Genomic DNA, 12,915 nt, shown 5'->3' with positions numbered 1-12,915 from the left:
TGATTTCAGGAGAAACTGTTGAGGAAGCTGGCGTAATTGACACCCATGGTGACTTAAAACACTTTGTTCCCCTCTCAAGTGTAGCAGAGGTGCAGGAGTCACCAAAACTTGTCAGACCTGAGGCAGTTAAAGCAGTAAAGACTAGCCATTCTCCAGAAAGTATAGGACCTGGTGTGATAGATGAAAGTATGAAAGAGGACAGTGGAAGTGCATTTGTCAGTACTGGCAGTAGCTTCATTCCTTGTGAGAAAGTCCCAGTGTCGGAGACCCCAGATGATGTTTCAATGTCAGCCGGTAATGAGGTTGTAAAGCCAAAAAGATTCTCTGGCTCATTTGCAGCTCCAGAAGTTCAGAGATTGGACACTGAGTCTTCTGTTCGCGAGGACATGACTCATATGAATGAAAATATGTCTATATTTGAACGCTCAAAGGGTAGCGCATTTGTCAGTGTTAGTGGGGCACGTAGTGAAATTGTTAGTGAAAAAACTGCAGAGGAAAATGAGGAACATGCTGATGCTGAGAGTGGTGAGCCTTCAGTGGTTTCAAAATCAGTGAGTATTAAGTTCAAAGAAGATGGTTTTACAGATGATCTTGCTGCACAAGGTTCACAACAGCAAGCAGAGGCTAACTCAGACAGTGCTTATCTAAGTACGGCTGTCAGTCAAGGTGCTACAGGTTTGACCTCACTTGAAGAGGAGGCAGTGACCTTCAGTACTGTTTATGACTACTACAACCCACCAACTGAGTGGGGCAGACCTCTATCACCAGAGTCGGAGATGTCCATCGAGTGTGGTAGCACATTTAGTGAGGAATTGACAGAAATCGAGCGGTTCTATACGCCAGCTTCTTCAACTGAAATTTCGCAGCTCCCRAAATCTCCCGAATCTTTCCACACTCCTGAAACTGAAACTCCAGCAGGTTATATGACCCCTAATGAGTATGCCTTCTCTCCTCTTGAACATAAAAGAACATCTACTGACTTCAATGAGAGGTTATTTTCTCCTGCTAAGTTCTTGAGGTCACCCGATGATGAGGGCATTGAGACAACTCCCCCTGCATTTAGCTTAGAGGAAGGAATCTTCCTCTCAGAGCGTGCCCTTGGCCTTGGAGGACTACAGGAAAAAGTCCAGGGAATCCCCCCGGCTTTCCTCAAACCTCTCACCAAAAGGAGAGTTTTTGAACAAGATTCATTATCGTTTTACGCTGAGGTGTTTGGGTTGCCTTCACCTGAAGTTAAGTGGTTTAGAAACAAAACCCAGCTTGTTGTAGAAGAAAGGATCACAATGGATAGAGATGGCGACAATATCACACTTGTTATTCAAAACATTACGAAAGCTGATCAAGGTGAATATATTTGCGAAGCTGTTAACTATGTAGGAGAGGCAAAAAGCGTTGCACTAGTTGTAGTTATATCCAACGAGGCCAGATACATGCCCCCACCACCAGCAGTCACCCACCAGCATGTGATGGAGTTTGATGTTGAGGAAGATGATGACTCATCGAGGTCTTGCTCCCCTCAGGAGATTYTATTRGAGGTGGAGYTGGATGAAAATGAGGTTAAAGAGTTTGAGAGACAGGTGAAGATAATTACCRTCCCAGAATACACCGCTGACAATAAAAGTATGATAATATCACTCGATGTTCTYCCGAGTATGTWCGAGGAGAGTGGAGTTGACTTTGTAACGCAAGAAAGGGATGATTTGAAAATAGCTTTTGAGGTTACAGAAATGCCGCCTCGCTTCATCAACCCAATTTGTGATATGGAAACCCCTGAGAATACAACTGTAATGTTTGAGTGTTCTCTGATGGGAATTCCATCACCCATAGTATCATGGTTTAAAGGTAACAAAAAGATCCCTCACGATAACAAGAAATACTTGTACTCATCTGATGGAGACAATCATTTTCTTAAGATTAGGAACGTCAGCGCTCATGATAGTGGAATATACACCTGTAGGGCCATCAATGTGGTTGGGGAAACTCTTTGCAGGGCATCTCTTCTTGTGTTGAATCCCAAAAACTTTATAGGGAAAACAAGAGGAAGAGAATTGACAGCTGTGTCTCTTGGTAGTGCTAAAGTTCAGCCTCAAAAGTTTGACTTGGTTGTTGGGAATGAGTTTGATGGTGAGCAGGCATCAGAAATAGAGCTGGAATTTGAATTTGAGCAGGAAGCTGATGAATCACAAAAGGCTGTTAGACTCGTAGCCATAACAGACAATGAGATGAGCGAGCAGGGAGAGAAATATGTCAGTATAAATTTTGATGTTTTCGCAGAGCCCGCCAAAGATGATAAAATAGAATTCAAAGGAAAGTCATCGGAATCGTGTAGTTTCCAGTTTCAAATGACTGAAACTCCACCAAAATGCATTATTCCTTTGACAAACGTCACTGCAGCAGTAGGAACTCCAGTGGTCCTCCAGTGTTTAGTTAATGGTAAACCTCATCCCACTGCTGAATGGTACAAAGATGGCGATCCAGTGAAAGAAACTAGGTACATGATCCAAGAGAAAGCATCTGGACATTTTAATTTGATCATAACAAATGTCACTCAAAATGATGCGGGAGAGTACAAGTGTCTCATCCAAAATAAATCTGGATATACTGAAACAACTGCTTTGTTGAAAGTGTTCTAATCTCTTCATGTAATTTATTTTCATGTGGAAGTTGAACTCAATTAAGCAATTGTATGTTCGAAAAGTAGCTTTTGTTAATTATTCTGAGATACATGTGAAAGGTTTTCTGAAATTAGGTATAGATCTTATTTATTGTGTATAGTGTGTAATCACTTCACACATAAGAGTAATTATAAATGTTATATAATCATGTTTGGTATGTTTGAATGTTGAATGTTTGCTTATCAAAATAGTAAAACAAAAGTTAATGCTTATTGTTTTATTTAACGTGACAACGTGTATGAATACTTACCACCCATGTGTAATCAAAACATTGTTATCAAGACATTCGTGTTAGGCCCAAAATGTCCAATGGTTTAATATTTCAAATTAATCATATAATTGAATATATAGTCATACATAATATAACAAATACAAAAAACTCTGGGGCTTATCTAATTGTTCATTGGGGATTTCTCGGACCCAGATCAAGCGTACTCCTGAACGAAAAAGCATGCTCAATGGAGAACTGGGGATCCAATTCCCAGTGTGTAGTGTTGAAGTTGGAATTTACATTAGGGTAAACAGCATGACTGTCCGCCCCAGCACCTTTGTTATAGTTTTTATTTTGTGGCCGAAATGGAGGTGAGGTGCGTAAAGCAGTGTGGTAAAAATAATACTTACAGTACATATTCTGCTGTTCTATCGCGCGTGCAATGAAGTCGGGAAAAACGGTGGGTGTTGTTTTCAGTAACGTTGTTGTTGTAATATCCCAAACGGATGTGGCAGTTTCACCATTAAGGGTTCCAGCTTTAAGAAGTGCATGTCAAATTATCAATATGTATGCAACCATGATAATTCCATCTTAACATGATGCTGTACAATCAGTGATGTGCAGAATTTAAACATTTTCTTTGTGAATGAGTTTCTGATAATATTTTGTTTCTTTTGGTTAATGATTTAAAATATATATATATTGTACACAAAAAAAATTCAATATCTAACACAATTTGAATCTAATATTGAATGTACTATTGTAGAGTTTATTTTTTCATTAGGACTACAGTGGCAAAGTACATCCATTCAAAATAAAGCCTTGGGGTTGGCTGTAAAATTACATTTTTAAAAAGGATATGTTCATTATATACATTATATGTGCTGTAAATATGTGTTTCACTGTATGTTTGAGGCAATTGTATTCTTAATGAATACTGTATATTTGGGCTTATAAAAGACTTACCAATTTGACTGATCTCAATAAAGTATGACAGAGTATTCATTTGGAAATGGGAGTAATTGAAATTCATGATTTGTTTGTACAGAAATCGCTTCACTTTGTCTCTAACAGAGTTTATTTATGTATAAATAAAATAGTTATATACTGATGTATTTATTGTATGTTTTTTTTAATGTAAAGTAATGTTGATGTCAACCTTTAAGTTTTTGCAGCGGACACACAGTTGACCAGCATAACCCTGTCTTTAATGGACATTTTATCTCAATCTTACAAATTATTTTTTACACAGAATATTCTAGGTCGACTGTGACCACAGTGGAAGAAGAACAAGAATCCTACACCACTGGCCTTCAGTTACCTCAAACATCCAAAACACTTGAACTCCAGCCAGAGTCTAAATACTATTCGAGTACTTTAGAGGATAAAAAAGAAAAGCCTATATTTTTGACCCAACTCTCACCAGCAGCTGTCAATGTTGGGGAGTCAGCTATATTTACTATCACAGTATCTGGTCTTCCAAAGCCTACTGTTCAGTGGTTTCATAATGGGAAAGTAATTACTTCTTCATCAATTTACAAATTGGTTCAAGAAAAAGATGAGTATACCTTAATAATATCTGAGGTAAAAACAGAGTATAAAGGCGAGTACACTTGTACAGCTAGCAATAGATTTGGCCAGACAACCTGTACTACTTACCTGGAGGTAAGTAAGAGAGCTTCAACTACAGCTGAGCAATGGGTGGAAAAAATGTTCAAAGCCACTGTCCAACCTCCAAATTTCACTAGCCAAATCAAACCTATAAAATGCCAAGAGGGAGGTGAGGCTTACTTTAAATATAAAGTAACTGGTGATCCAATACCAGATGTACAGTGGTATAAAAGTGCTCGTCAAATTCAGCCTGGTAAGTACTGCATTATAGTGAACAACCCAGATGGCTCTGGCTTCATCAACATGAAGGGCATTCAACAGCAGGACAGTGGTCTCTATACATGTAAGGCTTCCAACCCATCTGGGGAGGCCTCTTGTAGTGCTGACCTAATTGTGTTCAAAGAGCCTATCTCTGTATCTCAGCGTAAGGAACACATGGTTGTTCAAAAAGGTTATAAAGTATCCATGACTGCTGAACAAGCTACAGAGTCCCGCTTGTACGAGGTCAACCTTCCTGGAGAGACCAGAGCCAGAGATCAAGCAGGACATCAGATGGTGTACACCATTGGCACCGAGGACAGCCAGGTTGTTTCCAGTGAGCAAGTACAAACCCTTAGAGAGTTGGATATGTCTGCAGCTACTGTCCAAAGAGAGAGGGTCACCCACCAGGCTGCAGTTCTGCAGTCACATGAGGTACAAGAGAGAGTGTCTGTGGGTGTCACTCTTCCACCTGAAGTTTCAGTAGTTTCTACGAAACAACACCGTACGGCTCCCTTTCATACATCTGCTGTTCAGGATAGCCCACAGCTCACAGAGCAGCACTGTGACCGTATCCAAAGCCCAGTAGTCGTAGAGCTTCAGTCTTCAAAAGAGAAGCGCTCAAAATTAATGTCTGCCACTTCCGAGGAGATGACCACCTTGGCGAGTGTAAGCACAGAGATGTCAGGTGAAAGGAAGACAGATAAAGTAAAGCCAACCTCCGAGCCAAAACATCTTGTCAGTAGTCATCTTGTTGAATCCCAACTGTCAATTTTAAAAGAACGATCGCAAGACATTCCCAAGCCACAGGAGGAAAAAAGTTACAAAGTCAAAGAAGGCATTAAGATATTGTATTCCGCTATGTCAACTGAAAAACAGATGATTCCTGAGGGCCATACCACAGATGTGCCATCTTCTGACTCTGCTCTACAATCTTCAGTGACAAAAGAATCGTTCAAACCAATCCTAGCCTCAGTTTCTGAGACAAAACAAACCTTATCAAAAGAGACAAAATTTACCATGCAGAGGCCAGAGGCAGAAAAGGCTCTCCTTCGTAAAGATTACATTATGAAATCTGCACTGACAGCTGAGGAAAAGCAAATGTTACAAGCTGAACAAACAAAACAAGTGAAGAGTTTAGAAAGTGCTACCTCATTATTTTCTCAGGTAGAAGGTGAACAGGTACTGCATTTGCAGATAATTAGAGATCAGGATATCCTACCATCTGAGGAACCATTTACTTGTGAGAAACCAGCTGTAGAACAAGCAGGTGCCAGGAAAAGCCCTACTCTTTTACATACAGTAACCCACGATGAACGGACATCTGTCACTTGCGAAGATACGACTGAGTTTGAGGCCAAGAGAGACACAATGACCATTCAGCCCCAAAAACAAGCCCCTACCCCATTACATCTTCAGTCATTTCATCCAGGAGGTGCCTTAACCAAAGAGGGAATTATTACCATTGAAAAGCCAGCCCAACAGACAGCAACACAGAAGCAGGAGAAAGCCAGAAAACACGCAGCATCCTCAGAGGAAAAAATGGAGCTTAGCGCAGATTATTCCAAAGATCTTGATGTGTCTGTGACAGGAGTTCAGTCAAAGCTTAGAACAGAACCCAGACCACAGAACATTCTTCAGGTCACATCAAAGCCCATGCAGATATCCAAAGAAACACCATTTACTAGTGATGCCAAACAGCAGCGTGCATTAATCCAAAAAGAAGATCGTTGGAACATCATGCAAGTTACAAGTGTGGCAGATAGTCAAGCGTTAGAGGAGGGACATACTGAGAGTTTGACAGCTGTTGACAAATTTTCATGCAAATCCGAAATAGAGCCTAAAGTACCTGCTGAGCCGATACAAATAGAGGAGAAGGCGATCGCAACTGAGAGTAGTGTACTTCTAGAAGCAACAGAGCAAGATTTTGCCATCCAGATACAGGAAGGACAGTCTGTTAGACAGTCAATAATGATGGATGAAAAGCGTATATTGATTGGGGAAATGTCTCAGCAAATAACCAAATCAGAGTCAACAAAAGTTAGCCTTAAAACTCAGCACAAAATGGCTGTTTTCGTTTCAGAGTCTGGAGAAAGTCGAACTCTTCCAAAGGAGCTCACATTTGTTATTCAGATTCCAAAACCAACAAGTTTGGACATCAGACGTCAGTTGAAAGATGCACTTCAGTCTGCTGTGGCTCTTGATCAGCCACTTATACTAGCAGACGTTGTTGGAAGTTTAGAGGCTACTGAGGTACAGGAAGTGAAGGTACTCAAGGAACCTAGGCGTGCGATGTTCACTTATCTTATCACAACACCAGGTGCCCCTATGGAAATAACACTTGCTTTTGAAGGTCAGTACCCCAAGACTGCAGATCTAAGGACTGAACTCCAGGCAGCTTTCTACTCAATTATCTATCACGAGCAGCATGTTCTTACATCTGAGCAACCTGGCACACTGCAAATCGACAAGCCCCAAAGACTAAAGGTTAGCAGTGCATCCTCCAAAGAAATATTGTCATCTGTAGTTGAGACAGTAAAAGTAGCAGAAAGTGTAGTTGATTTCACAACACCTAAATCTCAGGCTGCTAAACGAAAGACAGAATCTCGGGCTACACATGAAACAGCAACAGCTGAGGAACGTATTGTGGTGCAAGAGTCCAAAGTAACTCAATCCAACTTGGGCGGTCAAGTAATGGAAGTTACTACAGAATCACATGCTGAGTTTGAACAGACAGTACAGGTGGCCAGACAGGAGGTTAGAACTATGACTGTAAAAGGTTATGAGAGAGATGTAGGTATGGTTGATATCACCACCGATATGCCCATGACATCCATTCCAACTGAACAGTCTGTAGATGTACTCATCCAAAAAGAACACAGGGAGGAATTTATTTCAGAAGAGGTCAAAAAATCTAAATCTCAAGGAAACGTAAAAGATTATCCCATTATTGAAACTTTCCTTGAGGACATTACCACAGAGGAGCATTGTAAGGTTACATACACTGTGACAGTAAAGTATGTTACAAAAGCTAATTGGCTTTTCAATGGACAAATAATTCAATCTGGCAAAGAGTTCAAGTGTTCCAAAGAACATGACACATACACACTTACAATCATGAAAATTATCAAGGAGAAGCACGAAGGAGAATATGTCTTTGAGGCTGTGAATGAAGCTGGAAAGACCACAACATCATCAAGACTCACAGTTGTCTCGAAAGGTTGGATAATGGGGATAGTTTTATTGTTACTCGTCACCATACACATAAACTAACTTTATCATTCATTACATTTTTATAACGTAATATAACATTTTAATTTCATATTGGCAGCAAACTCATACTTTATTTCATACATATTTATTTTTAGCAAATTAATTACTAAATAAAAACAAATATTGATAGAATTTTCAGCATGAATTTACTATACTTTCAATCCACTACTAATTCACCTTAGTATTTCTCTATATCATTCCCCACATGCTTATTTCTTCTATATCATTCCCAGGTATTTTTGTCACCCATGAACTATAACATTTCATTCTTGGTCATTCTCCACTGAGCACTGAAATCTTTTTGCATGCTTTCAGGGGCAAATATGTCATGGTTTCATTCTTCATGATGTTACTTTCCTCCTTCCTCTATCATGAAGTCACTTTCCTTCTTCCTCCTCTAACCATTTCACCATTTCTTCACAGTCACTCCTGGAATGCATCCCACCATCCCTGTTCCAGCTCTGTGTACCATTTGTCTATTTGTCATTTTTCGCATCATTATCTACCTGTGTACTAATTTACTTTTCTTTTTGTGCACATTATAGTGCCACCTGTTTTCAGGTACAAAATTGTTCCCCTGGAGATCAATGTTGGCAGTGGAGCCAAGTTTGAATGTGAAATTGAAGAGGCACCAAATGTGAACTTCAAATGGTTCAAGTCTGGCACTTCGATCAAAGAGAGTGCAAATTGTCACATTCTCAGTCAGCAACTGACATCTTCATTGGAGCTCCTGAGCCCAACCAAAGCTGACAGTGGTGAATACACCTGCAAGGCTACAAACCAGCATGGCAGTGACACCTGTGCTGCCATACTGACAGTGACTGGTGAGTCCTCTGTTTCCTTTAACATTATTTATACAACTGTATGTATACTGCTGTTTTTTTAAGGTTGAATACAATACAACACATTTTAATGTGCACTTGTTGTCTCAACATTTGTATATTGTACCGGTTTGTAAAGTAAATGAAGTATTCATATCCTATTGCTTTTTTTTATCTTTATTTACTTTTTTTATAGAGATGTACCCACCAGTATTTAGTACAAAGCCTGATCACATGACTTTATACGTGGGCAAACAAGCAACCTTCCAGTGTGTAGTTACTGGCTCTTCACCGGTGACTATTGTCTGGCACAAAGACAACATTGCTATCTCTCCGGGGGGAAGCTATCAAATATCATCTGACAAGACCAAATATTCCCTACAAATCAAAAATCTTCAGCTGAACGATCAGGGCACATACCTTTGCAAAGCATCGAACAGTGTTGGTACTGCTACATGCAGTTCAGAGTTGAGGGTTATCAACAAACCCAGTTTCATAAAGACCTTTGAGGCCTCGGTGTCTTCAGCCGTTGGTAACACACTGCGGCTCGAAGGTCAAGTGGATGAGGACACTGGAGTGACCATCACCTGGATGAAAGATGGCAAAAAGCTTCATCAAACAATGGATTGTAAACAATCCTTTGAAGACAAGGTTGTCGTTCTTGAAATTACAAAGGCAAAACTGAAAGATTCAGGGAAATATGTATGTACAGCTTCAAATGATGCTGGGAGTGCAACTTGTCCTACCACGTTGACGGTACAAGGTAAGGTCTTTAAGTAGATTTCTGTACTAACACAGTGTTTGTGCACTTACAGATCTGCTTACTAGGAACTAATTGTAAAAACAGCTGTTGAGTCCTCTTTGAAACAGCCACTAACGCAATGCAGCTTCTGTATGTCTTCTTATTTTCTCTTTCTTGAACTCTTCTCTTTTGTATTGATTCTTGTTTGACAACACATTTGCTGTTTTGCAATCCAAAACTTATTTCAGAGCCCCCTACCTTTGTTAAGAAAATGGAACCAAAACTAATGTGGAAGCAGGGCATAGCTGCTCGGATGCAGTGCACAGTCAAAGGATCAGCTGAACTCAAAGCTTCCTGGTTTCTGAATGACAAGGAGCTCAGTGATGGAGATAAATATAAAATCAATTTCAAGGCTGGTCTTGCAACTTTGGAAATAATCGATGTAAACGTGTTAGACAGCGGAAACTACACTTGTGAGGTGTCAAACGAAGCTGGTAGTGAGAGCTGCAGCACTGAGTTATCTGTAAAAGGTTTGTCACCATTCTTTACTTACAATTATTTAAAAAATCTAACAGATAGTTGTATAATTGAATCTGATCTCTACTCTTAGAGCCCCCTTCCCTTCGAAAAGAATTGCAAATGGTTGAGACAGTGAAGGGAACTCCTGCCGTACTCGAATGTGAAATTAAAGGAACAGCTCCATTTGAAATCACCTGGTTGAAGAATAAGAAACCAGTCGTCACCACAGATAAAAAGTACAAGATCGTCTCTCAGGAGTCCATTGCTCGTTTGGAGTTCTGCTCATTTGAAAGTGCAGACATTGGGGATTACCAGTGCTGCATAGCTAATGATGTTGGTAAAATCACCACTAAGGCACTGGCCAAACTAAAAGGTTAGTATTGTTGATAAATTAAAATAACTCAAATTGATTTATCTAAATACGGTATGTTTTCTAAAGAACATGGTTCATTGATTTTATAATATGTTTTGTATAGAACCACCAACATTTGCAAAGAAGATTGAAACCATTACAGCAACATTGGGAGATTCTGTGAAACTGCAGGGCACATTGAAAGGCTCACCCCCCATTTCCGTCAAATGGATAAAGGACACTGAAATGTTGAGAGATGATGATCCAAATATCAAAATGACATTTGAGAACAACATTGCTATTTTGTCAATAACAACTGTTGCCATTAGCCATGGTGGCAAGTACACTTGCCAAGCAGAGAATGAGGCTGGACAAAACAAATGTGAAGCCACTCTAACAGTTCAAGGTTAGAGTTGAACATTTAAATGAAACATTTACATATATTTATGTATTACATATAAACACATTATACTCTTGTGACACCTCAATCTAATTAATTTTACTTTAATATAGAACCTGCTAGAATCTTAGAGAAAGCAGAATCCATCAATGTGACTTCAGGGGAATCTGCAACCTTGGAATGCAAAATCGCTGGAAGCCCAGAACTTAAAGTGAAATGGTTCCAGGATGGAAAGGAGATGAAAGGGAGTCGAAAATATAAAATAACTCTGAAAGATAATATTGCCATCTTAAAGATTCTTGCGTCTGAAAAAGCAGACTCTTCCGAATACAAGATGGAAGTGTCCAACCGTGTTGGAAAGGACCAGTGCTCATGCTCTATTACTGTGCTGGGTTAGCTTTTCTTCTTTGCTACTTTTAAAAGTTAGTTTTCATKACATTTATTTTAACTTGCAATGTACAGTATGACTTAACTTTTTCTTTCCAAAACAGATCGTATCATACCACCCTCTTTCACAAGGTCTCTGAAAAGACTTGATGGAATTATGGGTAACGATATTTCAATGGATTGCAAAGTATCTGGATCCCAGCCTATGACTCTGTATTGGTTCAAAGACGATAAAGAAATTCAGTTCGGAGATAGATATTTACCTGAAATCAAAGACAACTCAGCTGCACTGAAAATTACTAAATTGGAAAAGGTTGATGCTGGAGTGTACACATGCCGGGCAACAAATTCTGCTGGATCTGAAGAAAGCAGTGGAACCTTATATGTCAAAGGTTTATAAAGTTTAAGTAATTCTTTAGCCCTATGTTTTTACTTCTAATTGAAGTAGGCCTATGGCGTTTTCTTGGGGTAATATGATGTATAATATGAAAATAAATATTTTGTCCTTTTAATTAATTTTAGAACCTCCAGTCTTCACATTGAAACCTGACAACCAAGATGTCATACCAGGATCTACCATTGTCTTGAAGTGTGCTTTCACTGGAACAGCTCCTCTTATGATCAAGTGGTTCAGAGACGACAAGGAGATATCAAGTGGGGGCACATTTTTTATCAAGAAGGAGACCTCCTTAAGTTTTTTGGAACTTCACTCAGTAAAACCCACTGACTCAGCTAACTACACATGCCAAGTGGCCAATGACGCTGGAAAGATGGCATGCACTGCTGTCTTGTTTGTGAAAGGTGACCTTCTTACATATACCCGGCTCAATATGCATTTGTTGTTCTTCTGTTCTTGCATCAATGTTTGTTTACTTGACTGATAATCAATGTCAAACTCTTTTTTAGAACCTCCAATGTTTGTGGTGAAGCTTGAGTCTACGAAACTAGTAGTGAAAGGAAGTGCTGTAAAGCTGGAGTGTAAAGCAACTGGCACCCCTGAGATCAGTTTTAAGTGGTTAAAGAATGAGATTGAGATAACACAAAAGGAGAAATACAAAATGGCTGTCACCAATTCAGTTGCCTCATTGGAGTTTGTCAACTGCTCTGTTGATGATAGTGGAAATTATGTTTGTGTGGCATCAAGTGAGGCTGGTAGTGACCACAGCAGCAGCACAGTTACAGTTAAAGGTGTGTTGAGTATTCCGCTTACTGATTTTTTTTAGATTAATCCATTTAGATTTTTGTTGATTGTATTCTGACTTGATTGCCATCTTCTTTTAGAACCTCCAATATTTACAAGGACCTTTGAATCCAGAGAAGTTATCAAAGGATCTGATATTATGTTGGAAGGAAAGCTTGCAGGCTCTGCTCCATTCAACGTATCATTTTACAAAAACACAAAGGCGATCAGAAATGATAAAAGACACAAGATAGTCTTAAAGGATGACATAGTTACCCTCCAGATCCTGGCAATTGAAGCCGGAGATGCTGGAAAATATCAGTGTACAGTAGAAAATGAAGTTGGGAAGTCATCTTGTGATTGTGAGATGGCACTGAAAGGTTGGTGTGAAAACCTTCATTTTAAATATATGTATCTGTTAATTTCTGTAGTCTTTCAGTTAAAAGGTTGTATGCTTTTCCACCTTTAGAACCGCCGTCGTTTGTG

The 12,915-nt window shown here is 39.5% G+C and overlaps 4 protein-coding genes across 4 annotated transcripts in view; all 4 read left to right on the top strand.

Moving 5' to 3' along the window:
• ttn.2 (titin, tandem duplicate 2) overlaps window positions 1-12,915 on the top strand; it is a 185,094-nt gene that overhangs the window by 35,411 nt on the left and 136,768 nt on the right. Inside the window, exon 41 of the mRNA XM_070446281.1 lies at window positions 8,574-8,852. Within this exon, the coding sequence (XP_070302382.1) occupies window positions 8,574-8,852 (279 nt within the window). The remainder of the gene's footprint in view (window positions 1-8,573; window positions 8,853-12,915) is intronic.
• LOC139029414 (titin-like) lies at window positions 4,525-8,028 on the top strand. Its single transcript, XM_070449253.1, has one exon. The coding sequence runs from the start codon at window positions 4,597-4,599 to the stop codon at window positions 8,026-8,028; it is 3,432 nt and encodes a 1,143-aa protein (XP_070305354.1). The 5' UTR covers window positions 4,525-4,596.
• Window positions 9,048-9,629, top strand: LOC139029412 (fibroblast growth factor receptor-like 1). Its single transcript, XM_070449251.1, has one exon. The coding sequence runs from the start codon at window positions 9,048-9,050 to the stop codon at window positions 9,627-9,629; it is 582 nt and encodes a 193-aa protein (XP_070305352.1).
• LOC139029410 (contactin-5-like) lies at window positions 10,231-12,256 on the top strand. The gene is made up of 3 exons (XM_070449248.1): window positions 10,231-10,483; window positions 11,354-11,641; window positions 11,772-12,256. The coding sequence occupies exons 1-3, from the start codon at window positions 10,231-10,233 to the stop codon at window positions 12,128-12,130; spliced, it is 900 nt and encodes a 299-aa protein (XP_070305349.1). The 3' UTR covers window positions 12,131-12,256.

This window comes from Salvelinus sp. IW2-2015, linkage group LG2 (assembly GCF_002910315.2).
Source record: "Salvelinus sp. IW2-2015 linkage group LG2, ASM291031v2, whole genome shotgun sequence".
Classification (NCBI taxonomy): Eukaryota; Metazoa; Chordata; class Actinopteri; order Salmoniformes; family Salmonidae; genus Salvelinus; species Salvelinus sp. IW2-2015.
The sequence above is the reverse complement of the archived record's forward strand: the minus strand, read 5'-3'. Positions and strand labels throughout refer to the sequence as shown.

Excerpts from the sequence above, each read along its gene's own strand:
- LOC139029410 (XM_070449248.1), top strand. The coding sequence starts at position 10,231 with ATGGTTGAGACAGTGAAGGGAACTCCTGCCGTACTCGAATGTGAAATT. Across the intron at positions 10,484-11,353 it reads GGCACTGGCCAAACTAAAAG|ATCGTATCATACCACCCTCT; the intron begins GTTAGTATTGTT and ends TTTCCAAAACAG. Across the intron at positions 11,642-11,771 it reads TGGAACCTTATATGTCAAAG|AACCTCCAGTCTTCACATTG; the intron begins GTTTATAAAGTT and ends AATTAATTTTAG.
- LOC139029414 (XM_070449253.1), top strand. The coding sequence starts at position 4,597 with ATGTTCAAAGCCACTGTCCAACCTCCAAATTTCACTAGCCAAATCAAA.
- LOC139029412 (XM_070449251.1), top strand. The coding sequence starts at position 9,048 with ATGTACCCACCAGTATTTAGTACAAAGCCTGATCACATGACTTTATAC.